Source organism: Lonchura striata, chromosome 10, assembly GCF_050655825.1.
Source record: "Lonchura striata isolate lonStrDom1 chromosome 10, ASM5065582v1, whole genome shotgun sequence".
Classification (NCBI taxonomy): Eukaryota; Metazoa; Chordata; class Aves; order Passeriformes; family Estrildidae; genus Lonchura; species Lonchura striata.
Genome location: NC_140712.1, coordinates 24,033,671 through 24,058,657, shown reverse-complemented (window position 1 = coordinate 24,058,657; position 24,987 = coordinate 24,033,671). Strand labels below are relative to the sequence as shown.

Below are 24,987 nucleotides of genomic sequence, written 5' to 3'. Positions count from 1 at the left end.
CAAGAGGATTGGGGGTTTCTTCTGTTTCCACAGGGTATCGGTGCTCAAAAAAAAACCAGGTTGTAATTGTAGGAGCAAACTGAAGAGCTAACAAGAAAAACAAGCTTGAAACCAGGGAAAAATCAGGCAAGAAAACAATGCTGGAAATGCCAAAACAGCCTGGGCAGAGCTGCTGATGGCACCTGCAGGAGATCTGGGCATCCAGAAGCTGCAGTGCATTCCTGACGCTGCCCAGTAATGCATGCCCTGCCACAGAGCTGCAGCCTGCAGGTGTTTTTTACCTTGATTTACCTTTGCAGGCAGATCTCCTCGGGAATCCAATGGCTGCAAATGTATTTACAGAAACATTCTGACCCTTGAACTGGGAGGGATGAAGTTTTCTCAGCCTTAAGCACTCTGTGATTGTGCCACTTGGAGCTCAGGTGCTACGACTTGAAGCTGGCAGGGAGGAGATGATAAAAACTGAAGCACTTCAGGTGGAAGATCTGGGCAGGATTTCCCACCAAAATCCTTCTGTACCAACCCCTGGAAGCACAGAACTTGGAATTCCACAGATCATTAATCCAAGGAATATTCCCCTGGCAAGCACTTCTTCTAGTTTATATCTGGTATGTTGATAAAACCTGACTATCCTCAAATTCAGTGAATTTAGGAAGCTCGGCGATGCTGTTTCTTACCTAAACACCAATAAATTCCCAAATTCAGTGAATTTAGGAAGCTCAGTGATGCTGTTTCTTACCTAAACACAAATAAATTCCCAAATTCAGTGAATTTAGGAAGCTCAGTGATGCTGTTTCTTACCTAAACACAAATATATCCCCAAATTCAGTGAATTTAGGAAGCTCAGTGATGCTGTTTTTTACCTAAACACCAATAAATTCCCAAATTCAGTGAATTTAGGAAGCTCAGTGATGCTGTTTCTTACCTAAACACAAATATATCCCCAAATTCAGTGAATTTAGGAAGCTCAGTGATGCTGTTTCTTACCTAAACACAAATAAATTCCCAAATTCAGTGAATTTAGGAAGCTCAGTGATGCCGTTTCTTACCTAAACAAATATATCCCCAAATTCAGTGCATTTAGGAAGCTCAGTGATGCTGTTTCTTACCTAAACACAAATAAATTCCCAAATTCAGTGAATTTAGGAAGCTCAGTGATGCTGTTTCTTACCTAAACACAAATATATCCCCAAATTCAGTGAATTTAGGAAGCTCAGTGATGCTGTTTCATACCTGAACAGCAATAAATTGAAATTCCAGCCAGAGTTCTCCATCTAATCCCAACCCAGTGATGTCACCAAGTTCTTTGAGACGTCTGTCAGTGCCTGGATCCCGAAAACCCACGGTGATAAAAGTCCCAAAAATCAGTGATGAACGACGGGACACTGGAAAAGCAAACACAGGCAGCTCCAGCCCCCCCCGACTGCTGCTGGGAAAAGGCAGAATTGGGAATTTTCAACACAATCCCCACCTCTTAAATCTTGTCCTGTGCCTTTGGCAGATGCTTGTGGGATTTTGCTGCGCTCTGGGAGATGAGAAGTACCAAAACCTGGCATTTAGTGCCCTTCTAGACCCCAAATCCAGCTCCTTTCTTAGAGTTTGCTCCTCTGGGAGGGAGATCCAGCCAAACTGGGCAAGAACAGGCCCCAAAATCAGGGTTTGCCACTGAATCCTTGGGGGTTTTTGTGGGTTCAGCCACTGTGAGTGACCAGACCCCCCAAAATCAGGGTTTGCCACTGAATCCTTGGGGTTTTTTGTGGGATTCAGTCAAAGTGTTGTGATCAGACTCCCAAATTCAGGGTTTGCCCACTCAACCCTTGGGGTTTTTGGTGAGATTCAGCCACAGTGAGTGACCAGACCCCCAAATTCAGTGTTTGCTCACTGCACCCTGTGGGGTTTTTGGTGAGACCCAGTCAAGGGGTGTGACCAGATCCCCAAAATCAGGGTTTGCCCACTGAACTCTGTGGGGTTTTTTATGGGATTCAGCCACAGTGGGTGACCAGACCCCCAAATTCAGGGTTTGCCCACTCAACCCTTGGGGTTTTTGGTGAGATTCAGCCACAGTGAGTGACCAGACCCCCAAATTCAGTGTTTGCCCACTGAATTCTGTGAGGTTTTTTGTGGGATTCAGTCACAGTGGGTAACCAGACCCCCAAATTCAGGGTTTGCCCCCTGAACTCTGTGAGGTTTTTTATGGGATTCAGCCAGAGGGTGTGACCAGATCCCCAAATTCAGGGTTTGCCCCCTGAACTCTGTGGGGTTTTTGGTGAGACCCAGTCAAGGGGTGTGACCAGACCCCAAATTCAGTGTTTGCCCCCTGAACTCTGTGGGGTTTTTTATGGGATTCAGCCAGAGGGTGTGACCAGATCCCCAAATTCAGGGTTTGCCCCCTGAACTCTGTGGGGTTTTTTATGGGATTCAGCCAGAGGGTGTGACCAGATCCCCAAATTCAGTGTTTGCCCCCTGAACTCTGTGGGGTTTTTTATGGGATTCAGCCACAGTGTGTGACCAGACCCCAAATTCAGGGTTTGCCCCCTGAACTCTGTGGGGTTTTTGGTGAGACCCAGTCAAGGGGTGTGACCAGACCCCAAATTCAGTGTTTGCCCCCTGAACTCTGTGAGGTTTTTTATGGGATTCAGCCACAGTGTGTGACCAGACCCCAAATTCAGGGTTTGCCCCCTGAACTCTGTGAGGTTTTTTATGGGATTCAGCCACAGTGTATGACCAGACCCCAAATTCAGGGTTTGCCCCCTGAACTCTGTGGGGTTTTTGTTTGGTGACAATGTGGACACACCAACCAGGCCAGGCAGAGCTGCTGGGGCAGGGATTTGCTCCAGCTGTGAGAGAGATTTTTTAGGAGAAGTCTGCCAAGACTTAAGTCATGTCTAAAGCAGGTTTGATTTAAAGCAAGTCCCGTTGTATCTTAATCCGTAACGAAAGTTTTACCAGTCCCAGGAGAGTTTCCCTGCTAGGTGAAGGATATTATTACTTTTGCTCTTAAATAAGCTTGCTGACACAGTGGTAATCTCCATTTTCTTGGAGACTCCAGGTTCTTTTCAGCCACGCTTAAACTTAATTGTCCCTGGTGTTTTTTCTCTTAGCAGCTGGGAATGATTTCCACGCCAAGCCAAGGCAGAAATCCAGTTCAGGAATTCCTGGATCTGACACAGGAGCCTCCCTGCAAACACACCTGAGGCTAAGGGTGAAGACAATTATTTGGGAGAGGGTCACTGCCAGACAAATGGATTTTTAATGAAGAATATTCTTCATCAAAGCCTTGCTGGCTGACAGAAGAGCCAACTCCTATGGGATGAGGTGCAGGGGAGCCCCAGGCAGATGCAGACAGATGTGCAAAAAAAAAAATCTTCCTAAACCCAGTGTTCTCTCAGAACCACACTTCTAATCAAAATAAAACTGTCAGAGCACTCAGGAGCAGTCTGAAATGCTGTCTGTTTGTGTAAAAAAAGACAGGACCCAGAAGCCACCATCAAAGGTCACAAATTCACACTGATTTCCCCTCCCTCCGTGGTTTAAACCAATAAAACATCCACGTTAGAATCCACAATTAGCACAAAACCAATGGTCCCACCGACTCTTGGGGTGATTTGGGATTTCCAGGCAGGATTTTCCTGCCAGACTCCCTTCCAGCCATCCTTTCCCAACCAGATATAATTTCCTAAATATCTCAAATACCTGCAGGAAGCACAGGGAGCTTTTGTAAGTCAATCTGGAGGGAAAGCTGGAGAAGAATGCACCTGGAATTCCATGAATGTACTCCAGGAGCAGGCCACACTCACCAGCATTCCCACATCCAGGGGTGATGTTTGCTTGTAAAACTCTCTCAACCTCTGCTGCACCAACAGCCAGCATTGCTTGGCTTGTGTTTGTCAAACCCAACTCGATTCAAATAAATTCCTGACATAAGAGATGCAGATTTTCCTCCAAGATTTGAAAATAAAATCTTATTTCTGTACCTTGCAAAGTGATTTATTCCCCACGTGGCCTAAGTGAAAAATTAGTTATCCACTAAAACTTTGCTATTAATTAGCTCCAAATGAGCTAACACTTCAAGAGATGAGATTATGCACTCAAATATACCCAAACTATCCCCTTTTTTCTCCTCATTTGTCCCATTTTCTAGGATGGAGCACAGGAGACAGACGACATCATCCCTGACTATTATTCTGGCATCTCAAGAAGGTTTAATTAAGAGTGATATTAAATTTGGATACTGAATTGCAGAGTGCTGAACAGCAGGGTGAAGGCAGTACATAATTGAATCTCATTTCCCTGAAAAGTAACCAATGGCTCTGCTAATGCCCCAAGAGAGGAAAAAACTGCAAAACTGGAGTGATCAGCTCACAATTCACACCAGAAAAGGGAAAAAATCGTGAAAGGCAAAATGGAGTATGACAAAATTCGTGTTTTCTTTTGGAATTTGAGGCAAAATTCCCTTCAAGAAATGAATCCCAAGATTGGAGCTCAGGCTTGGTCAGTGGTACCAAGGGCCAGGATCAGCCTGGTCACATCCATCCCACAGGAGGTTTTTGGGAAAAGCCTCCACTAACAGCTCCAAAACTGCTAAAAATGGGGGAAAAAAGAGGGAAAAGGGAAAAAAGAAGTAGGGGGAAAGGGGGAAAAAAGAAGAAGGGGAAAAGGGGGAAAAAAGAAGAAGGGAAAGGGGGGAAAAGAAGAAGGGAAAGGGGGGAAAAGAAGAAGGGAAAGGGGGGAAAAAGAAGAAGGGAAAGGGGGAAAAAAGAAGAAGGGAAAGGGAGAAAAAAGAAGAAGGGAAAGGGGGAAAAAAGAAGGGAAGGGGGGAAAAGAAGAAGGGAAAGGGGGGAAAAAAAAGAAGGGAAAGGGGGGAAAAAAGAAGGGAAAGGGGGGAAAAAAAGAAGGGAAAGGGTGGAAAAAGAAGGGAAAGGGGGAATAAAGAAGGGAAAAGGGGGGAAAAGAAGAAGGGAAAAGGGGGGAAAAGAAGGGAAAAGGGGGGAAAAGAAGAAGGGAAAAGGGGGGAAAAGAAGAAGGGAAAGGGAAAAAGGGAAAAAGAACTATGACACAAGCTAAAATATCAGGCATGGGAAATGCTAATTGATCACTAAAAGATTCCCCTTCCCAAAGGAAATGAAGCTGCTGAGAACAAATCCCCCTGCAATGCCCTGCCCAAACAGGCTGTGCCCCTCTAGCAGCTCTGCAATAATAATTGATTATTCCCAGCAATTAGCCCGAGTGTGGTCACAGAAATCAGCCCCGGAGTTCCCACTGCGAGGAAAGGATCCCAGCAAGCACCTCCATGGAAAAAGGCAAATTCCAAAGAAAATTCCACATTTCTTTATTTCCTAAGGTCTTCAAAGCCATGCACAGCAATCACCTCAGGCAGCAAAGTACACTGTTTTCTTTCTTTTTGGTTTTTAAGCAGCCATATGGCAATAAATCATCAAGATTAATTAAAAGCTTGCGGGATCATGAGAAATTGTCTTTTTACATTCCGTTTTTATGATATTTAAATAAAGGATTTGCACCTCTGAGATGTTTTTGCATTTTGGATTGTTACATTAGAAGAATTGCTGCCCCTTTTCTATTTTATAGAAGCACCTACCTGTGAATCCACAGGGTCAGGGTTTAGGTACCAGCACCAAGAAACTCGTGTTCCCATGAGTCTGGAATGATTTACTTATTGCAATTTATTTTTTTATATGGTAGAGAATTTGTGTTTAAATCCCATATTGGCAAAGATTAAAGTGCTAAAATATAGTTTATGATTAGAGAAAGCAGCAAAAAAAACCAACAAACTTCTGTGATGTGAATGCAAGCCCAGGTGAAAATCCTGGCAGGGAGTTCAGCTCCCATTGAAAAAATTCATAATTTATTTATTTATTATAAATAAATAAATAAATAAATCTAGATTTATAGTATAGAACTTATATTTACATCACATTCTGACCAAAAATTAAGGTGATAAAATGTATTTTATGATTAGAGAAATCAGCAAAATAAATTCTGTGATGTGAATTCAAGCCCAGGTGAAAATTCGAGCAGGGAGAAGTTCAGCTCCCACTGAAAACCTCCTGTCCTCACAGAACTGCAATTTATTCATTTATTATAAATGATAAAGAAATAAAATAAAACTAATAAATAAATATAATGAATAAATTCTGTATTTATGGTATATCATTTATATTTGCATCCCAGCCTGACACAGATTAAAGCACTAAATTATACTTTATGATCAGAGAAATGAGCAGCAGAAGTTCTGGGAGGTGAATCCAAGGCCAGGGGAAATCCTGGCAGCTCCCAGGCAGGACTGGGACCCTCAGCCCCATTAGTGCCCGGGGCTAATTAGTGCCATTAGCCCCAGGCACTGATGGCACAGGGCTCTGGCTGCTGCAGAGCCAGGAACAGGGAGAGATCCTGCCAGGAGTGCTGGGATCCCAGCCTGAACCCCAAATTCCAGCCCGAATCCCGATCCCATCCCGAACCCCAAATCTTCCATCCTGAACCCCGATCCCATCCCGAACCCCAATCCCATTCCAAACCCCCAATCCCAGCCCAAACCCTGATCCCATCTCAAACCCCAATCCCATTCCAAACCCCCAATCCCAGCCCAAACCCCCAATCCCATCCCAAACTCCAAATCCCAGCCCGAACCCTGATCTCAGCCCAACCCCCAAATCCCAGCCCGAACCCCAAATCTTCCATCCTGAACCTGGATCCCAGCCCAAACCCCAAAACCCAGCCCAAACCCCGAATTCCATCCCAAACCCCAAATTCCATCCCAAACCCTGGATCCGACCCCAAACCCCAGATCCCATCATGAATCCAGATCCCATCCCGAACATGGAATCCATCATCCCCCGCCCCAGGATCCCATCCCAAACCCTGAATTCCATCCCAAACCCCAAATTCCATCCCAAACCCCGATCCCAGCCCAAACCCCAGATCCCAAGCCCAAACATGGGATCTCATCCCAAATCCTGGATCCCATCCAAATTCCGATCCCACCCCAAACCCCGGATACCAGCCCAAACCCCAATCCAAGCCTAAACCTGAGATCCCATCCCCAGCTCCAGATCGCATCCCAAACCCCGATCCCATCCCAAACCCCAAACCCTGACCCCATCCCAAACCCCGATCCCAGCCCAAACCCCGATCCCAGGATCCCATCCCAAACCCCAATCCCAGCCCAATCCCAGGATCCCAGCCCAAACCCCAATCCCAGGATCCCAGCCCAAACCCAGGATCCCATCCCAAACCCCGATCCCATCCCAAACCCCAATCCCAGGATCCCATCCCAAACCCCGATCCCAGCCCAAACCCAGGATCCCAGCCCAAACCCCGATCCCAGGATCCCATCCCAAACCCCGATCCCATCCCAAACCCCGGTCCCAGCCCAAACCCGAGCAGCAGCGTGTGCCAAGGCCTGGAGCAGACCCCGGGGCTGCAGCACACAGACAAGGGAAAGGGGAGCAGGGAATTCCCTTTTCCAGCCCAGCCCAAGGCAGGGCTGCGCCCCGGGGTTCAGGAGAAGCCGCAGGACTCCATCGCTCTCCCTGCCTTCCTCAGCCCCCAGCGAGGAGGAAGAAGACGGTTTGGAGTTAAAATGGAGCCCAAGATGCATCCTCAGCAAGGCCTGAGCTGCTGGCAAAGCTGATCCCAACCCCACAGTCCTGTCTCACCCCTCACAATCTGGGATTTTCTGTCCTTGCAGCTCCCCGAGCTGTCCATGCCAGAAAACGGCATTTTTATGTGTATTAGCAGAGGGTTACCTATAGGCTCGAGCACGCAGTGAGGAGGAAATTCTATATATTCTGTATGCAATATTTTCCTGGCCCACACAGAGCCCAGCAGGGCCTTTAGGAACATTTTCCCAGCACTCTGGCACATGCTAAGGACATTGCTTGGTGGGAAGAGGGAGATTTCACTCCCCCAAGCCACCACCTCACCCTCCAGACGCTTTTCCTTACAGTCAGACTGAATCCAATTCATTTATTCCCACAATAACCCCTGCCCTGCATGGAAACAAACCCCTTGATGGAATGAGGGGTTTTTAGAAGCCAAGTTTCAGCCACACCTAGGATTTCAAATCCGTGCAAACCGCTGTAAGTGAACTCCACCAGGATCCTGCATTCACTGGGAATAAATCAGGACCCAAAGAGAAAACTCTGACAGCAAAATGATCAAAATCCCAACCCAGTCAGAGAGACAGAGCTGCAGTTTCTGATTCAACATTCCCTCACTTTTCCAAGCGTCAGCCACGAGAATAAACCAGGATCCACAGAGCTGCCTAAGAAAACTGCATAGAAAAACCAAAATCCCAAATCCAAGTTTGTGATTCAACATTCCCTCACTTTTCCAAGCTTCAGCCACGAGAATAAACCAGGATCCAAAGATCTGCCTAAGAAAATTGTGACAGCAAAATGATCAAAATCCCAACCCAGTCAGAGAGACAGAGCTGCGGTTTTAAACATTCCCTCACTTTTCCAAGCCTTCCTCCCCCCATTCCCATCTTTCCCAATCATTCCCCTCACTTTTCCAAGCTCCAGCCATGAGAATTAACCAGGATCCACAGAGCTGCCTAAGAAAACTGAGAGCAAAATTATCAAAATCCCAACCCAGTTAGACTCAGAGCTGCAGTTTGATTTAAGCATTCCCTCAGTTTTCCAAGCTTCAGCCACGAGAATAAACCAGGATCCAAAGATCTGCCTAAGAAAATTCTGATAGCAAAATGATCAAAATCCCAACCCAGTCAGAGACTCAGAGCTGCAGTTTCTGATTTAAGCATTTCCTCACTTTTCCAAGCTCCAGCCACGAGAATAAACCAAGCTCCACAGAGCTGCCTAAGAAAACTGCATAGAAAAACCAAAATCCCAAATCCAAGTTCGTGATTCAACATTCCCTCACTTTTCCAAGCCTTCCTCCCCCGGTTCCCATCCCACTCCGGGGGCAGGATGTTCCACCACAGCTCCTTTCATCCTGACTGACCAAACCACGGCCCCGCCTCATTAACCACCTCATCCAAATCCCACCCTGAATAGGAATTTGCATACAGACAAGGCTTTTGCAGCTCATTAATGGCCTCTGAATAACTCTCACACGTTCAGGAGTTTATACCCTGCCTGTCCCTTTGACACACACAGGATTATTTAGGGTCTGGTGACAAAACAAGGCATTTTTGGGGGTTCAGCAGGGATTTTTAGTACGAGCTGGCTTCACCTTCGTGCCTCCTGATCCATTCACTAGGTAACAACCTACAGCTCCAACTTGCACGTAAGGATGTTTTAATTGCTTCACAATACTGCTCAGCCTCTATGTCAAAAGGAAAAATACAAATAAAGGCATCAAGACATCATCGCGTGGGCCTGAGGAATGGAGTCCATGCCATTAATCAATTATTAATTAGCTCAAGCTTTTTCCCAAACTGTGTGCATGTCCTCTAAAAAACAAAGCCACATTCTACCAAATTTTTTTGAGTGAACTGAACATGGGAAACAAGTTCCAACACATCTCAGCTTTCCCTGCACACAGCTTGGCACCACCTCAGAGTCCTCCATGTGTTTAGAAACAACAGAACAGCACAGGTCAAAGGAAACGACGAAAATCCAGTCTGCACACACCAAGCTGAGTATTCCTCCAGCATCAATAACTCCTTTAAAAAAAGGAAGCCAGGCCCTGGATCTTCAGCTGCTATTCAAAGTTCTTCTGTTACCATCAGGCTGAGCTGTTCCAGGGGCAAACAATAGGGGAAGGTCATGCGTGGAGAGCTGCAGTGGCACTCTGGGCTTAACCTGTTCCTGGACACCCAGAAAAGGCAGCAGGAGCAGGGTTTGAGGGATGGAGCATCACTGGCAGAGCCCAGTTTCATGTCCAGAACTCGTGGGGAAAGCAGAGCAGCACCCCAGGGCTTTGCAGAGCGACCTCTGCCACGGCTGGCCCCAAGATAAACACAGGTAGGAGAACATCAGCTCAGCTGTGAGCACAAAAACCACTGGGAGAAATGGCTGGGAGGGAGCAGAGGGCAAAAAGACAAAAAATTATTCTGAATTATGTCAATTCCTGCTTCGCCCAAATGTCCAAGTACGGGTGGGTTTGGTGGTCTCATCATAGAAAATACGTTAAATTATTATATCTACACACATACACAGAGATGAGAAGTGGAAATGTCAGAAGCCCAGCATGACTTCCCTAATGAAGAAATAATGAAAGCTCAGAGTTTTCAACCTAAAAATAGAGGACCTGGGGACAGCTGTGATCCAATGTAGAAAACCACGAGCAGCACACAAGAGATGGACAGGGAGGAGCTGTTTGTCCTCCTCCATCACAACATCATGGATGGAACCAGGCTCCAAACAACACCCAAAATCCAAAATCAGAAATCCCACCCAAAATGCTGGGAACAAAATCAGGTCATAAAGGTTCAAGGAAAGCTGGAAAGGCACTTGAAAATAGATTGATTGGTTCATGCACCCCTCTGGATTCAGAGGGCTGAGCTGGAAGTGCCTGGGCACGGAGGAATAGTGCAGGGAGAGGATTTCTCCCACTTTGCCCTGTTGTTGCTCTTCCTCACTCATTTATTTCCAGAAGCTGCAGGAGACACCACCAGGCTGGATGGACCCTTGGTCTGAACCACCACAGCCACTTTTCCAACCCTAAGAATCAGTTTCTAACACATTTATTTTCAGTCATTTCCTCTGAAAGCCAAGCGACATTGTCGAGGGCCTCAAATAAAAATGTCACTGCAGAACAGAGAGAGTCACATTGAACAGCAAAGAGGTAAAAGTAGGAATTAACTGAATGAAAACCTGGGTGGACACCCTTTAGAAAAATATTATTTCAAATCCTTGTGATTCAAACCAACAACAGTTCTGATACTTGGAAAAAAAAAAAAAATATTTGAAGCCCTGCCATGGAGTGGCCTCAGCAGATTCACAGATGAGAGGCTGTTAAATCAACACAGAACCTACCAAAAAGAACAGCTTTGTTTGTGTCCCACGTTCCTGCTGCTGTGCATTTCTAGGTGCACTCACAGCTCCATCCAGAGCCTCAGCAGAGCTGCCTCCAACAGCTTTTCCAAGAAGCTGAAAATCTCCACAAATACTTGGACTGCTTCAAAGGCTCTTCTTTTGCACCAGGGAAACGAGCTACAACATCTGCACAGAAGTGAGATCATTTTGTCAAGGGACTCTCGAGAAACAAGATGAGGAATGAATGTATCAAAAACATTCTCATCCACGCAACTTTTTACAGGACTCTCCTGCTGTTCAGATTAGTGATTTTACCTGAACCAAACTGTCCCTACTGCATTTGGCTTCTGCTTTTTACAAAAAAATACAGAACAGGGAGCTGCACCGAAGCTGAATTGTCAAGGCAAACTCACTTTGCTGCTGTTTTCATCCTATATTCTATTTTGCACACTAACTAACCATTTCTCAGTTGAGTATCTTGTAGAAACCATCCTGTATACCCCATTTTTCAGCTGAATGTCTTGTATAAACCCAGCTCAGAAAAGCCAGGCCTCCAAGTTCTGCCCAGCACGAATTTCTGAGAACATTTCTCACGTGTTTGCACACTCCACTGACCGTGGCCACAAAAGATGCAGCTTCAGGTGCTGCAGCCAAGCAAGGAGGAGACTGAGCTCAGTTCTCCTCATGCTTAGAACCAAGGATTTCATGGGAGAAGGGGAAGGAGTGGGAGAGCTTCAAATAGACAGTAACTTCATGGAGCCTCCTGGTGAAGAGCTGTGTGTCACCACATCCCCTCTGAAGGTTCACTGCTTATGAAATTTCAATTTTTGGAAGCAATTCCCACCGGTACCAGTGCACAGCCCCAGGAACTACTTTTGCACAGTGCTGAGGATGTGCACAAACAGAAATCCTGAGGAGTAAAAACTCCTCGAGAACGACATCGTGGCATGGGATCACCTGCCCAAATCCCATTCCCAAAATTCTTTGTGAGGTCCAGCAGGATGACCTGGCAGGAGGTTTGGGAACAGGGTTCTTTCAGCCTGGTGGTGAGAAGGCTTTGGAGCAACCTCCTGGCAACCTCCCAAAGTGTCCAGGAGATCCTATGGAAACAGCCCTGAGCTTCCCACTGGAACACAGCACAAGCTGAAGGAGGAGGTCCAGGATGGAGATCCGAAAAAGCCAAACCAGCCCTGTTTTCCGGGATGGAGATCCAAAAAAGCCAAACCAGCCCTGTTTTCCAGAATGGAGATCCAAAAAAGCCAAACCAGCCCTATTTTCCAGGATGGAGATCCAAAAAAGCCAAACCAGCCCTGTTTTCCAGGATGGAGATCTGAAAAAGCCAAACCAGCCCTGTTTTCCAGGATGGAGATCCAAAAAAGCCAAACCAGCCCTGTTTTCCGGGATGGAGATCCAAAAAAGCCAAACCAGCCCTGTTTTTACCATGAACACAGCCAAGCCATGGAAGAGGCTGTCCACGGAGGTGGTGCCATCTCCATCCCTGGAGGTTTCAGAGCAGACTGGACCAAGCCCTGAGTGAGCTGTTCTGACCCCACAGCTGATGCTGCTGGAGACTCCCCACAGTCCCTCCCAGCCAGAATCACTGAATGATTTGGGAGCAAGGCAGCAAGAAGGTGTCCAACAGAAAGAAACACCATGAAAAACCAACGGGAGAGCCCTGCTGAGCTCTGGTTTAAAGAATTCAGCATGGCAATTTCTCTCAGGGCTGGAGACTGGGAAAAAGCACTCGGGACACACCACAAACAGCTAGAGCAGAGGGAAGGAAGTGTCTGCAGGGATGAAGGGATGCTCCACCACTTCAGCAGGAGGAGCTGCTGGCTGTGAGAGCCCCAAAGCAGGGCAGACACGGGAGCTGCCCCTTGCTCCCTGCCCTGCTGTCAGCCAGGTGTCCTTCCCAGATGGAAAGAGCCACTGGAGCATTTCCTGCAGCCCAGGCAGAGCAGGCAGAGCCCCATCCATGTTTACTCCCAAGGGTCCAGCCAGCTCATTCCCATCTCCTAACCCAAACACGGGAAGTTCACTGCAGAGCATTGCAGTGCAGCCCAGGAGGTGACAGCACTTATCTGTGTCCCCTAAATAAACTTCCACATGGCCACGGAGTCCCTGCTCTGCTGCAGAGCCCAGGGCTCCCTGCTCCCCAAGCACAGGCTTCAGGAGGCTCCTTTTCCTTCCCATTAATTATCCTGCCACTTCCCATATAAATCTCTTGTATATCATCTCCCAGAGACGTGCAGGTCAAGCTCAAGCTGACCTCTGGTCTAATTGTACCCTGGCTTTTCATTTCTTTGTTTCCCATATTCCAGACAAGCCCATAATACCCTCCCACTCTTCCCTAGCCTTGGAATCCAATCTCCAGAGCGCTCTGAAGGGACACAACAGAGCAGCAGGGACATCCACAGCCAGCCCAAATCCCAAACAAGATGAAGCAAATTGCTGAGCAGCCCCTGGATCAACCCAGCTGCACCAGCCAAAGAGGGGTAAGAAAAGGTTTGTAGGGACAGTAATATCCTGTTCAACTGGCTCCATGGAATTCTACCTGAAAACCTGCAAGCTCAGAACACAACTACCATCTCCTGGCCCCAAGCTCAGCTCCACGTGTTCTCAAAGCTTTAATACTTCCTAGTTTGTCTTGTAGCCCCCAAGCTTTTAATTTACTTTGAAATAGCCACATTTTATGGCAGTGGCAACGTTTGAACTGGCTTCGATAGTGTTGAGTAAAATTACAGAAATAAGCAGTCTTTTGTAAGCTCCTTTCTCCTCCTCATCCCCCTCCCTAGCAAATGATTTTTGAATATCTACTCTCTCTACTCACTCTACTTTTAAGAAAGGCATTTGTTTCCATGAACGGACTGGCTACTGAAGGTACTACGTGCAATCCCAGCATCATAAAATCCAATCATCTCCACTTTAAAAAGCCCAAACCAACACTCTCAGCACTCACTGGTCTGCACAGGCCTGGAGCAGTGACAGAGCACAATCAATACCTGAGCTCCAGCAGGAGGATCCCAAAATCCAGCTGCCCCAGCAGCCACTCCAGATGGGCATTTCCCCTTTTCTCCTGCTCAAGAACAGGACAAACATTTATCTGTGATTCTTGCAGGCACGATTCTGTCAATCAGAGGTGAAGGGGGACAGCCCAGGCTGAGGCATTTACAGGGAACTTTTTTCACCTAAAACCCATGTTTGCATTCTTCCCTGAACTCTGGGGGTTTCAAAAGGCTTTTACTACTTTTTATGGAGGGTGATGAAGCCCAGTTTTCCATTAGAAGGGCACCTGTAAAACCAAAGTTTCTATGCTGGAAACACAGTAGCAAAAGCAAAGACACATTTTTGACACAACTTCAGCTCTGGAGGTGAAATTTTCTCTTGGTGGAGTCAAGGGCCAAACACCAACACCCCACGTAAGAGAAAAGCCCCAGGGGAGAAAATAATTCTCCAGCCTTTGGGGCACTGAGTGATCCAAAAATTAACCCTCTCAAAATGTTGATTCCCAAGCAACCAAGGGACTGTGGCTTCAAATTCCATCGTTTCAGCAGAGCCCAACAGGGATGGGGAGCACCAGCCCACCTCAGCCAAGCTTTAGGACAAACAGGAATTCCAGCAGATGCTCCAGAGGGTGAGCCCCCAAATCACTCCAAGCTTTAGGACAAACAGGAATTCCAGGAGATGCTCCAGAGGGTGAGCCCCCAAATCACTCCAAGCTTTAGGACAAACAGGAATTCCAGGAGATGCTCCAGAGGGTGAGCTCCCAAATCACTCCAAGCTTTAGGACAAACAGGAATTCCAGGAGATGCTCCAAAAGGTCAGACCCCATCTCACCCCAAGCTTTAGGACAAACAAGGATTGCAAGAGATGTTCCAAAGGGTCAGCTCCCAACTCACCCTAAGCTTTAGGACAAACAGGAATTCCAGGAGATGCTCCAGAGGGTGAGCCCCCAAATCACTCCAAGCTTTAGGACAAAGAGGAATTGCAGGAGATGCTCCAGAGAAAGGAGGGCTGGGGCTATCTCAGAACACTTACAGGGAGCACTCCACTCTCAAGTGCCTGGAGCTCTGGTTTGGTTTTCACTCTAATGGCACTGAGGAGAGAAGTGATGAGAGGCTGATTTCCCCGAGAAGGGATTCCAGGAACTCCATCCCACCCTGCCAAACGCATTAGGGACAAGTCTGCCCTCCCTGGGCTCTGCTGGATGCAGGGCAGGGTATAAACCACAGCACTCAGAGCCTCCATCCCTATAAATAACTCCAATATCAGAGCTATCCCAGCTCCCCACACCCTGCTCGTGGGCTGCTGTTAACTATTTCTCTCGTGTGCCTGCTCTATGAATATTCTTCCCAATGGCCAGGCAGTCCTGAGCACTTCTCCTCCCTCCAGGAACATTTTTCTCCTGCAATAAAGCTGAATAAGGGGCATCTCCTACCTCCTTCTAACTGGGATTTTTAAATACCTTTATAACCAAAAGAAAAGCATCTGTAAATCCATTAAAAATAACTACTATGAAATGCTGGAGCTGATAGGAACATTTTTCTCCTGCAATAAAGCTGAATAAGGGGCATCTCCTACCTCCTTCTAACTGGGATTTTTAAATACCTTTATAACCAAAAGGAAATCAGCTGTAAAGCTATTAAAAATAACTACTATGAAATGCTGGTGTTGAAACCTTCCTCCTCAATGAATTTGACTTGCACAGAACCTCCCTGGATGGGGAAGGTTTACCCAAAGTTCTCTGGCACTGTATTCATGTGCATGCAACAATCTGGGGTTTCTTGGCAATAAAAAAGGTTTATGGATTGAGGCTTGGACAGCTCCAATTTTACCCCTCTGATATCTGCAACCCCGGTGTCGATGACCAAAAGCTCAAAAACAAAAAAGATACCCAGCCCAAAAATCAGTGAAAAATACAATTCTGCTGGCACACAGCAAATTAGAGCACGAACAAACGTAATCCACGGGCTCAGCTAACAATGAAAAGTAGATTATATTTACTTTAATCTCAGCAACACACAACCTCAGCAACTTATAAAAGGATTAAGGAGAAAGAGCTCGTAATGCAGAAGTGTAAAATTCTAATTGAACGCTGAAACAGGTAGATTATGTTTATTAAAATTAGGGATGCAATTCCACAAGTCCATTTGTCACTGTTATCCCAAAACTGCTTCCCTGGATTTCAGGGAGGGGCATTTCCCAACTGAGAATATTTCTGAGTGGTTTGTATTCCTCACCATTGTGTGGAAATGTTGTGATGAATTTTCATTCAAACTCTTGGCTCACTTTTTTTTCTTTTTTTTTTTTTTATTTTTAAAGTATAAATTATGTCTAACAAGAAACACACCAGGGATCTCTTCAATCCCCCAAAGGCACTTTCTTAAAAGGAGAGAGAACAAAGGAGAAAACCTCCCAGCATGTGCTTTCCAAACCAGCTTCTTAGGACAGTATCAAGAATGACAATACTTGAACATAAGCTTTTCTTTTTCACTCTTTGATCCGTGGTTAATTGAATTGATTATTGCAAACTGTGTAATGATTTCCAAAATGCTGGAGTGGAAGGCGAAGATCACAACAATCTAATAACCAATTTAAAGAGATGTAAGAAATATTGAAGGAAAGATTTAATCACTCAAGTATACTCCTTCCAATTAGAAAGAGCTTTAAATAGCTTACCTTGAGATAAATTAGAGTCTGGGTGCAATTAGACAGGAATAGTAATTAAGATCAGGAAAATTCACATATGCCTCAGCCTATGGAGTGAGGGAGAACTCTGCAGCAGAACAAACTTTGCAGTTACCTTGTTTCAGCAGCAGAAAGGAAAACATCCTGCTTCAATTTACCCCAACCTTCCCAGTCCCAGGAATTCAGGAACCTCACCAGGCCGGGATCTGCAAAGCCAGGTTTCACCTTATCTGATTTTTTTTTTTTTCCCCTCCACAGAACAAACAAAAATGGGGGCAAAAAAGGCTGAAAGGCCCTCGCTTGTGGTAAGGAAATAAATTAGAGGAAAGGCAATTTCATGATTAAAACGCCATGAAAAATTGTGGCAAGTAAGACTGACCACTGTTTTTCTGAGGGAGCAACAACTTTAATTTTCCTTTGGCGATAGCACCCATCATATCACATTCCCTAATTTCCACATGTCACATTCCCTAATTTCCCCATACATAGCCCCAGGGTTCTCTGCACAGGAAGGCAACAAATTTTTAGAAACTTGAGTAAGTTTTTCTGACAAACTTTTTCTGGCCAGGCAAAAGAGTCCCTGCCCAAGTATTACAGTTGATTTTAGTTTTTAAAAGTCACTAAATCTGAAATCAATCCCATTTGCTAATTAATCAGAGGAGAACCTTACAACGTTTTACCTAAGAAAATAATTAAAGGAATTCACTGGTCATTCTTCAAAGAGCAGAGTCTTCATCACAAACCGTCCCTTAGCTACTTTCAACTCCCAAAAAAAAGAACTTAAAAGCACGTTTTCTGGGGATTTACTCCTTTTTAAAAAATCCCCAGTGTCCCCAGCCACGATGTCAGAGCTTTCCACATTTTTCTGAGGAGCTCCTGCAGCACCTGAGAGCCTGGAGAGCTGCAGGGTGACAGCTCCCAGCCCAAGCAGGAGATTCTGTGTCCCCTCTCCTTCCTGACGGAGCGGCTCCCACCCACGCAGCTTTTTAATTCTGTACAGTCTAAAGACAAAAAAAAACAAACAAAAAAAAATCAGAATGTCCTGAGGTCTTCCAAGCATGAATTTATGAAGTAATTACTTTTTTGTTAAGCAAACTGCCAAGCTCCCGTGGCTGCAGAAAAAAAAAATGCCCAACTTTTCACTGCCATCCTCCAGTCCCTGCCTGCAAGTACCACTCCAGCCGCAACCTGAGCAGAAAACTGAAACTGAGAATAAAACAGCAACTTTGGCATTCACCCTCCACATCCCTGAGGCAGCAACAGCACTTTACGAAACATAAATTTTAAAAACTCTGATTTTTCTCTACCGGTTCTCGAGAAGGAGACTTCTAACAGTGATCAATGAAGGGGTTTGGAATGACTTTATTCCCTATCTCCCATCTCTTTGAACTCCTTTTGAGTCACTCTTGCTAATAAAGGCATCACGTAAAGCCAAGCTGGCTGCTGTGCACCACCAAACTCTCGCTGCTACTTAACCAAAACACACTATTCCATTTGCCACGCTAAAATTGACAAAAACTTGAGCACTGGAATCACATCTTAACCCTCTGATCTCGTTATGTGGGAAGCAGAGCTTGAAAAGAAAAAAGGCTTAAGGACTACACAGCTCAAGCAATACAATGTGGTCTGAAGACACGCAGAAAAACGAAGGCCAGAGGAGGATTTAAAGGAGGATCTGAAGGGTCCTGACCCACACAAGTCAGAACACACCGAAGATTTAATATTTCTTAACCCGCTGACAGCTCCTTAAGCATCTAAAAACGAAAGCGCACGGTACCTTTGATAGTCAGAAAACCGAGATCTACCAAACCTCTAGGAAAAGACCAAATATTTCCTTAGTCATACCCGAGCCATTCCGTAGTTTATGTTACACGTTTAACACGCCTGTGCCCGTACCCATTTCAGACCCACCTGATTCCAGCCCTTCACTCCGCGAACTTTACAGGAGGAGGAGGAGGAGGAGGAGGCAGGAGCCCTCCCGGTGAATAAGGAGCCTGTGAAAAGTGCGAGGAAACTCCGCAACTTTTCACACCCTGCAGAGTGTGCGGGGCACAAAGTTTCGGGGGGATCTTTCCCTGGGATTTTCGGGTGGGTGCCTACCACCCTCTACCCTGCCACCGCTCTTCCTCAAAATCGCTTTAGGAAAGCCCAAGTTCCGCGTCCGGCAGAGCGGGAGGAGCTCCTTCCCTCCGGGCTGAGCGCCCGAAAAATCCCCCCAAATGCTCCCCGAAACCGCCCCGGGCGGAGCGGCCGCGGCCGGGCGGCTCGGAGCGCCCCGTCCCCCCGCGTTCCGCAGCATGACAGGGACCGCCGCCAGCTCAGCGCCGCGGAACTCCTCCACATCTGCCTGTGACGTTCTTTATTTACCGGCGGGCCGCGCCGCCGCCGCTGTCACCGCCGCTGCCGCTCCCGCCGGACTCCCCTCGCAAACTTCGCGGGGCGCCGCGGCGCCGTGCCCCCCGCCGGCCCCCACACCCCGCGGGGGGCTCCCCGCGGCCGCCGCCCTCACCCGCGGCGGCGCCGCCCGACCCGGCGGCCGCGGAGCGGAGCCGCCCGCGCTGCCCCGGCTGCCGGCGGGGCCGCCCGGCGGAGCGCGGCCGGCGGAGTGTGTGTGTGGGGGGGTGCGGCGAGAGGAGGCAGCTCCGCGCTGCGCTCCGCACCCACCCCGCCTCTCAACCCGCGCTGCCAGCGCGGCCCCGCCGCGGCCGCTCCGGCGCGGCTCATCCCGCCGCGGGCCGCCGCCGGCCGCGGCCCCGGCGGCGCCGCGGGGGGACGCGGAGAGCTGCGCTTTACCTTTAGTTCCGCACTGTCCGCCATCTTGCGACTCCGCGCGCAGGCGCAGTGAACCCCGCCGGGACGCCGCCGCCCCGCCGCCGCCGCCCCGCCCGCCCGCAGCGCGCAGCGTTTGAATCGCGGCGCCATTTTGTGCCTCCTCCGGCCGCGCCGCTCCGCGCCCTCACGCCGGGGCTGCCGCTTCGCCGCGGCTCCCGGGGCCGCCCCGCGGGGCTGGAGCCTCGCCCTGCCCGTAGAGCTTCGCCCTGCCCGTAGAGATTCGCCCTGCCCGTCGAGTTTGGCGCTGGTGGCGGCGCTCCGTGAGGGGAGCGCGTCCCTGCGGGCGCCCCGGCTGCTCCCCTCAGCCCCGCGGCGCCACAGGCAGCGCCTTCCTCCGGTGGTAAATGCGGTTATTAACACGGGACCGTGCAGCTGCGGTGCGTGAAACGACGCCGATCACCGCGTTTTTAACATTTTTAGAAGTTGGGTCATAATAAAATTATTATTAAAATAGTAATATAAATAAAGTGTGAAAAAACGCTTGGTTTTTAAGATTTTTTAGAAGTTTAATAATAATAAAATTATTATTAAAATAGTAATGTGATTAGAGTGTGAAAAAACGCCAATCACCTGTTTTTTTTAATTTTTTAGTTTAGTAATAATAAAATGATTATTAAAATAGTAATATAATTAAAGTGTGAAAAACGCTTGGTTTTTAAGATTTTTTAGAAGTTTAATAATAATAAAATTATTATTAAAATAGTAATGTGATTAGAGTGTGAAAAAATGCCAATCACCTGGTTTTTTTAATTTTTTTGTTTAGTAATAATAAAATGATTATTAAAATAGTAATATAATTAAAGTGTGAAAAACGCTTGGTTTTTAAGATTTTTTAGAAGTTTAATAATAATAAAATTATTATTAAAATAGTAATGTGATTAGAGTGTGAAAAAATGCCAATCACCTGGTTTTTTTAATTTTTTAGTTTAGTAATAATAAAATGATTATTAACATAGTAATATAATTAAAGTGTGAAAAACGCTTGGTTTTTAAGATTTTTTAGAAGTTTAATAATAATAAAATTATTATTAAAATAGTAATGTGATTAGAGTGTGAAAAAACGCCAATCACCTGGTTTTTAAAATTTTTAGAAGTTTGGTAATAATAAAATTATTATAAAAATAGTAATATAATTAGAGTGTGAAAACCGCTTGGTTTTAAAGATTTTTTGAAGTTTAATAATAATAAAATTATTATTAAAATAGTAATGTGATTAGAGTGTGAAAAAACGCCAATCGCTTGGTTTTTAAATTTTTTTTTAAGTATAGTAATAATAAAATGATTATTAAAATAGTAGTATAATTAGAGTGTGAAAAATGCCAATCACTTGGTTTTTAAAATATTTTAGAACTTTAGCAATAATAAAATTATTATAAAAATAGTAATATAATTAGAGTAATAAAATTTAGAGTTAGGACAAATGCAAGACAATAAAAAGCAAAGAATTACGGATGTCTGGATGCTCTCGGACACTAAGTCACAAAAAAGCAGACTTTGTGAACAAAGGAATAACCATAAAAGCAACAGCCTGTTGCATATTCATGTATCTCATACATGATGCATAAATTCTTTGCAAATTAAGAACTTTTCTCCTTAAGGTGGAAGAATGTTTGTTTTTTTCTGAGAAGGAGGAACTTTGTATGGGCCCCCTTCGCTGCCATCTCTGTGTGAAGAGTTTCTCGATTATCTCATCCTCCTGCTTGAGCTTGTAACAAATCCTGTATCACAGAGTTTCTATTTTAACATTGTGTTGTAACCTAAAACTGTATTTAACACGCCACTTAAGAGAATTAATACAGCAGAACTTCCTAACGTTACACATATAATATTCATTGTAACATTTGCGAGAAGCCAATCATAAAATACGCATTTTTCACAGATTTTTGCTACTTAATTCGCAGGTTTGAGACCTCTAGGAGTGGAAAGGGATGAGGCCAGGGTACCTCAGTGGACATCAGCTCCTGGTGTGCACCAAGCTGGAAATTATCAGTTTTTCAGGAAATTACAAGTTTTATTTCAGGGAATTTCAAGTAACAACAGATTTGAGGTCCAAATGCACCCATTTCATGTCAGTTTTGAGTGAAATTTGTGTTCTTCCAACAGCAAGCCAGAGGGGAAAATACCTACCAAAATCCTGCTTGGCAAGATGATGCATCAGTTGTGAATTTGGGAGGATTAAACGTTAGTGTTCAGGTCATTATAGCTCGATTCAGCTTCTTTCTACCTGGGTGTTATTCCCCAAATATCGATCACCATGACAATTTCTCTCCTTGGCCTTCACCTTAATGCACAGAACGGAACAAAGAACAAAATTTCCAATTTTTCCATAGCTGCCATAAAATCCATCATCCTCCATTCCCAAAGCACTTAGAGGATGGGCACTGAAAATAAAATAAAGATTTCATGTCCCAACTCTGCAGATTCAAGCAAGGAGTGCAGGGAACCTGGGGTAATTACAGAATCAAAATTTATAACATTTGCCTCAGAGGGTTACCCAGGATTTAAAATTAAGTGCTTTGTGTTAAGGGAAGAATGGGAGAGAGGTGCCAAAAGTGTTTAAGGAGCTTTTTGATGCAATGCTGTTTATTGGTAAGAATATTTATGTGCAGTCCTGAGGAAAACAACTCCTAGTAAAGCAGGGATGAGAATGGAATGGTATCAGGATGTGTCACATTCCATCAATCCATGACAAAACTGTATGGATTTTGACCAAGGTGGACAGGTCATGTATACTTAACCTAGAAAAAGAACACATATAAATTATATGAACATACATAAATAGATGAACATATATAAAAATAAATATATGAACGTATATATAAATGATATGTGATTTTTGATGGCATCATGTTTATGGTGAGCATATATAAAGTCCTGATACGCCCAGCAAAGCAAACAACTCATATCTCTTTCCAAACTTTCCATTTCCAAGCGTTTCACCCAGAAACATCCTCCAGACTGGCAGAAAATCGGGGGAGCTGCTGGCTGACACCCCTCTTTCTTCATGCCTCATCCCAACTCCATCGGTGGCCCCGCTCTCCTGGATCCTGCCACGCTCAGGAAACGAGCAGCAATTAGAGGAGGCTGATGAGCACACCCGGACAATCCTGCGTGCAATGAAGATTTCTCTCCGCGTCTGAAAGGCTGGTTTGGGGAGGGGGCAGGGTGAGACAGCTAAAAAAAAATAAAATCAGATGACTCCAGCACGCCCACGGCTCCCAGAATTAGCCCATCTATTTCAGTGGTCTGAGGCAGCCCAGTGCAGAACCCTTAATTTGAAATTATTAAATACGTGTCATAATCGTCATCTAACATGATCAATGAGTTCATGGCGAGCTGAAAGAATTCGGCCTTAAAGCTCTGTAATTGTGTGGAGAAAAATCCTTGCTTTATTTCAATTACTTTTGATTTTTTTCCCCCCCTGAATGAGGCTGCTGCACAGCCAAACAGCTTTTCCTCTGCTTCTCCACTTCCTACCAAATTCAGTGGGATGTGGACGTGTGCTCCGAGTGTTTTGCTAAATCATGGCACAACACTATCAAACTTGACACGTGGCCATAAACCACAGTGTCCTCTCTCAAAACTGCCTTCAAATAAAACAGCCCCAGAATGGCTTCGGCTGCATTAAAATAAGGAAGCGAACTAAAAAAGGGGATACAGAAAATCGGGTTTAAAATGCTCCTGCCGGTGTTTTTTACAGCCAAACCTCGCCCAGGCTCTTCATTTTTTTTTTTTTCAGTTTGGGCTTTTTGATAGTCACTCCCTTTTCAGTGCAGAATATACTGGAGGATGGAGAAGGAACTTAATGAGAAAAACAATCTGCGCTTCTATTTTTAGGCCATTATTTACATGTAGTGAAATTTTGTTCCTCTCTGCTCCCGAGGCTCGGCTGATGGTTTATTGCCAAAAAAAGCCTTTGTCAACACTCAGTCATTTCCAGAGGTGCTCGCAGTGGCTCCAGCTGTGGCAGTCATGGCAGCACTCAGATCTTAAAAATTAAATTAAAATTAAATCTTCAATTTTTCTCTCCATTTCCAAAAGAAAATACTGGGATGCAGCTGGAGTAAGGGAGAACAGCCCCAAACAATCCTCAGGTTGTCTTGCTTCTGAGCTAAAGCTAATATTTTTTTGAGCTTTGACCTCTGCGGAGAGAGAAAATGAAAGATCAAGATTTCCCTCAAACCTCCACAATTTTGATATTTTCAATTCCCAATTTTCCAAAGTTGTGTTTCCCCCTTTTGGCCGCATCGCAGTAAAATAAATGACTTGAGAATTTGTCTCTTACCCCCCGATTTCTTTTATTCTCCTCTTCTGTAACTTCCCCAAAAACGTATCGTGTCACATAACTCACATGCTCAAAGCCATGTTCAGACACAATAATATTTTTAAAGATATGTATTTTTTTCTGCGAACATGTTGTTTTCATTAGTCCGAGTAGCCAAGAGTTTCTCCTCTTTGTCTAATAATCCAAATTTGCTCTTTGCCTAAAAGTAACACAAGGGCATTTCTGAGCCTGAATAAAACTGATTTAATGATAGACTCTCAGCTATTATTTCTTGATAGAAAACACGACCAAGCCACTAAAATACCTTTACTGCTGAGGCTGTTGCAGGCATGAAATGTGTGAAACACCCTTTTCTGAGGGACAGAAAGAGAAATATTTTAGTGAAAACTACTTGGCTAAAGGAGGAGACAATGGAGTAGCCAATATCTGATTTAAAAAAATACATTTTTTAACTTTATAACAACACATGTGCTGAGCAGGAAGTTGGTGTGTAGCGGGCTGGCACAAACATCTCCCCAAAATCTGCATCCAAGAGCAATATCAGCCCAAATCAGACAATAATTTGTACAAGCTGGGCCCAGACGAGGAATGTCAGAATCTGAGGTATTGATCATTCTGAGATTGTAAAAGTCTCTGTCTGTCAGCCCCGCTGCCAAAGCAGAAGCCATAATTGGTCTGTGCTGTTTCAAGGTTGTTTATTCTGTTGATCTCTCACATGTTCTGCTGCCCTGCCCAGCTCTGTCCTGCAGGGCAGCGTGTGGGGCTCTGCCCTCAGTGGGATGTGACAAACATTAAATACCAGAAACTCCCTGGGCTGCATTTACAAGAACGTGCCAATATCTGTCACCTACGTTGGACAGTGTGCCCCCAGCCTGAACCAACAGAAAAATGCCAACACCACAGTGAGACATGGAGGGCATGAAGAAGGAGAAAAAGGACAAGGCACACCCAATTTCCTCCATTTTGTCCCCTTTGGACCCCTCATCTAGAATCCTAAAATTCTACTTTTGCACCCGTGCCACGCTTAATTATTACTGATATCAAACACTCAGAGCTGGTAATTCACCCTGTAAGATTGAAAACTCTTTTCCATGGGCAGAGATCACAGCCAGTGTCTCTGGGGGCTCTGTCCAGGGGGTTCTGAGCCCTGCCAGGGTCCCAGGGCAGCCAGAGGGAATTATTTGGATTCCCAGAAGGGCTGCTGCTCAGAAATTAAACTTTCCT

General features: G+C 45.6%; 1 protein-coding gene and 1 long non-coding RNA gene across 5 annotated transcripts in view; one reads left to right on the top strand and one right to left on the bottom strand.

Annotated features, from left to right (window-relative positions):
- Nucleotides 1-19,597, bottom strand: part of PIAS1 (protein inhibitor of activated STAT 1) — a 58,836-nt gene extending 39,239 nt beyond the window's left edge. For 2 of the 3 annotated variants that reach the window (XM_077785954.2, XM_085589036.1), the window contains exon 1: nucleotides 19,440-19,597. In XM_077785954.2, coding sequence (XP_077642080.2) covers nucleotides 19,440-19,568 — 129 coding nt within the window. In that variant the 5' untranslated portion in view covers nucleotides 19,569-19,597. Of the gene's footprint in view, nucleotides 1-18,557; nucleotides 18,926-19,439 lie in introns of those variants that run through there. The other variant, XM_085589035.1, reaches the window with a different exon arrangement.
- Nucleotides 19,598-19,718: 121 nt separating this feature from the next.
- LOC116184003 (uncharacterized) lies at nucleotides 19,719-23,768 on the top strand. 2 transcript variants are annotated; one of them, XR_014957721.1, is made up of 2 exons: nucleotides 19,719-19,855; nucleotides 22,411-23,768. It is a non-coding gene; the product is annotated as an uncharacterized LOC116184003 (long non-coding RNA). The 2 variants fall into 2 exon arrangements; XR_014957720.1 differs by having other exon boundaries at nucleotides 21,582-23,768.
- Nucleotides 23,769-24,987: the final 1,219 nt, after the last annotated feature.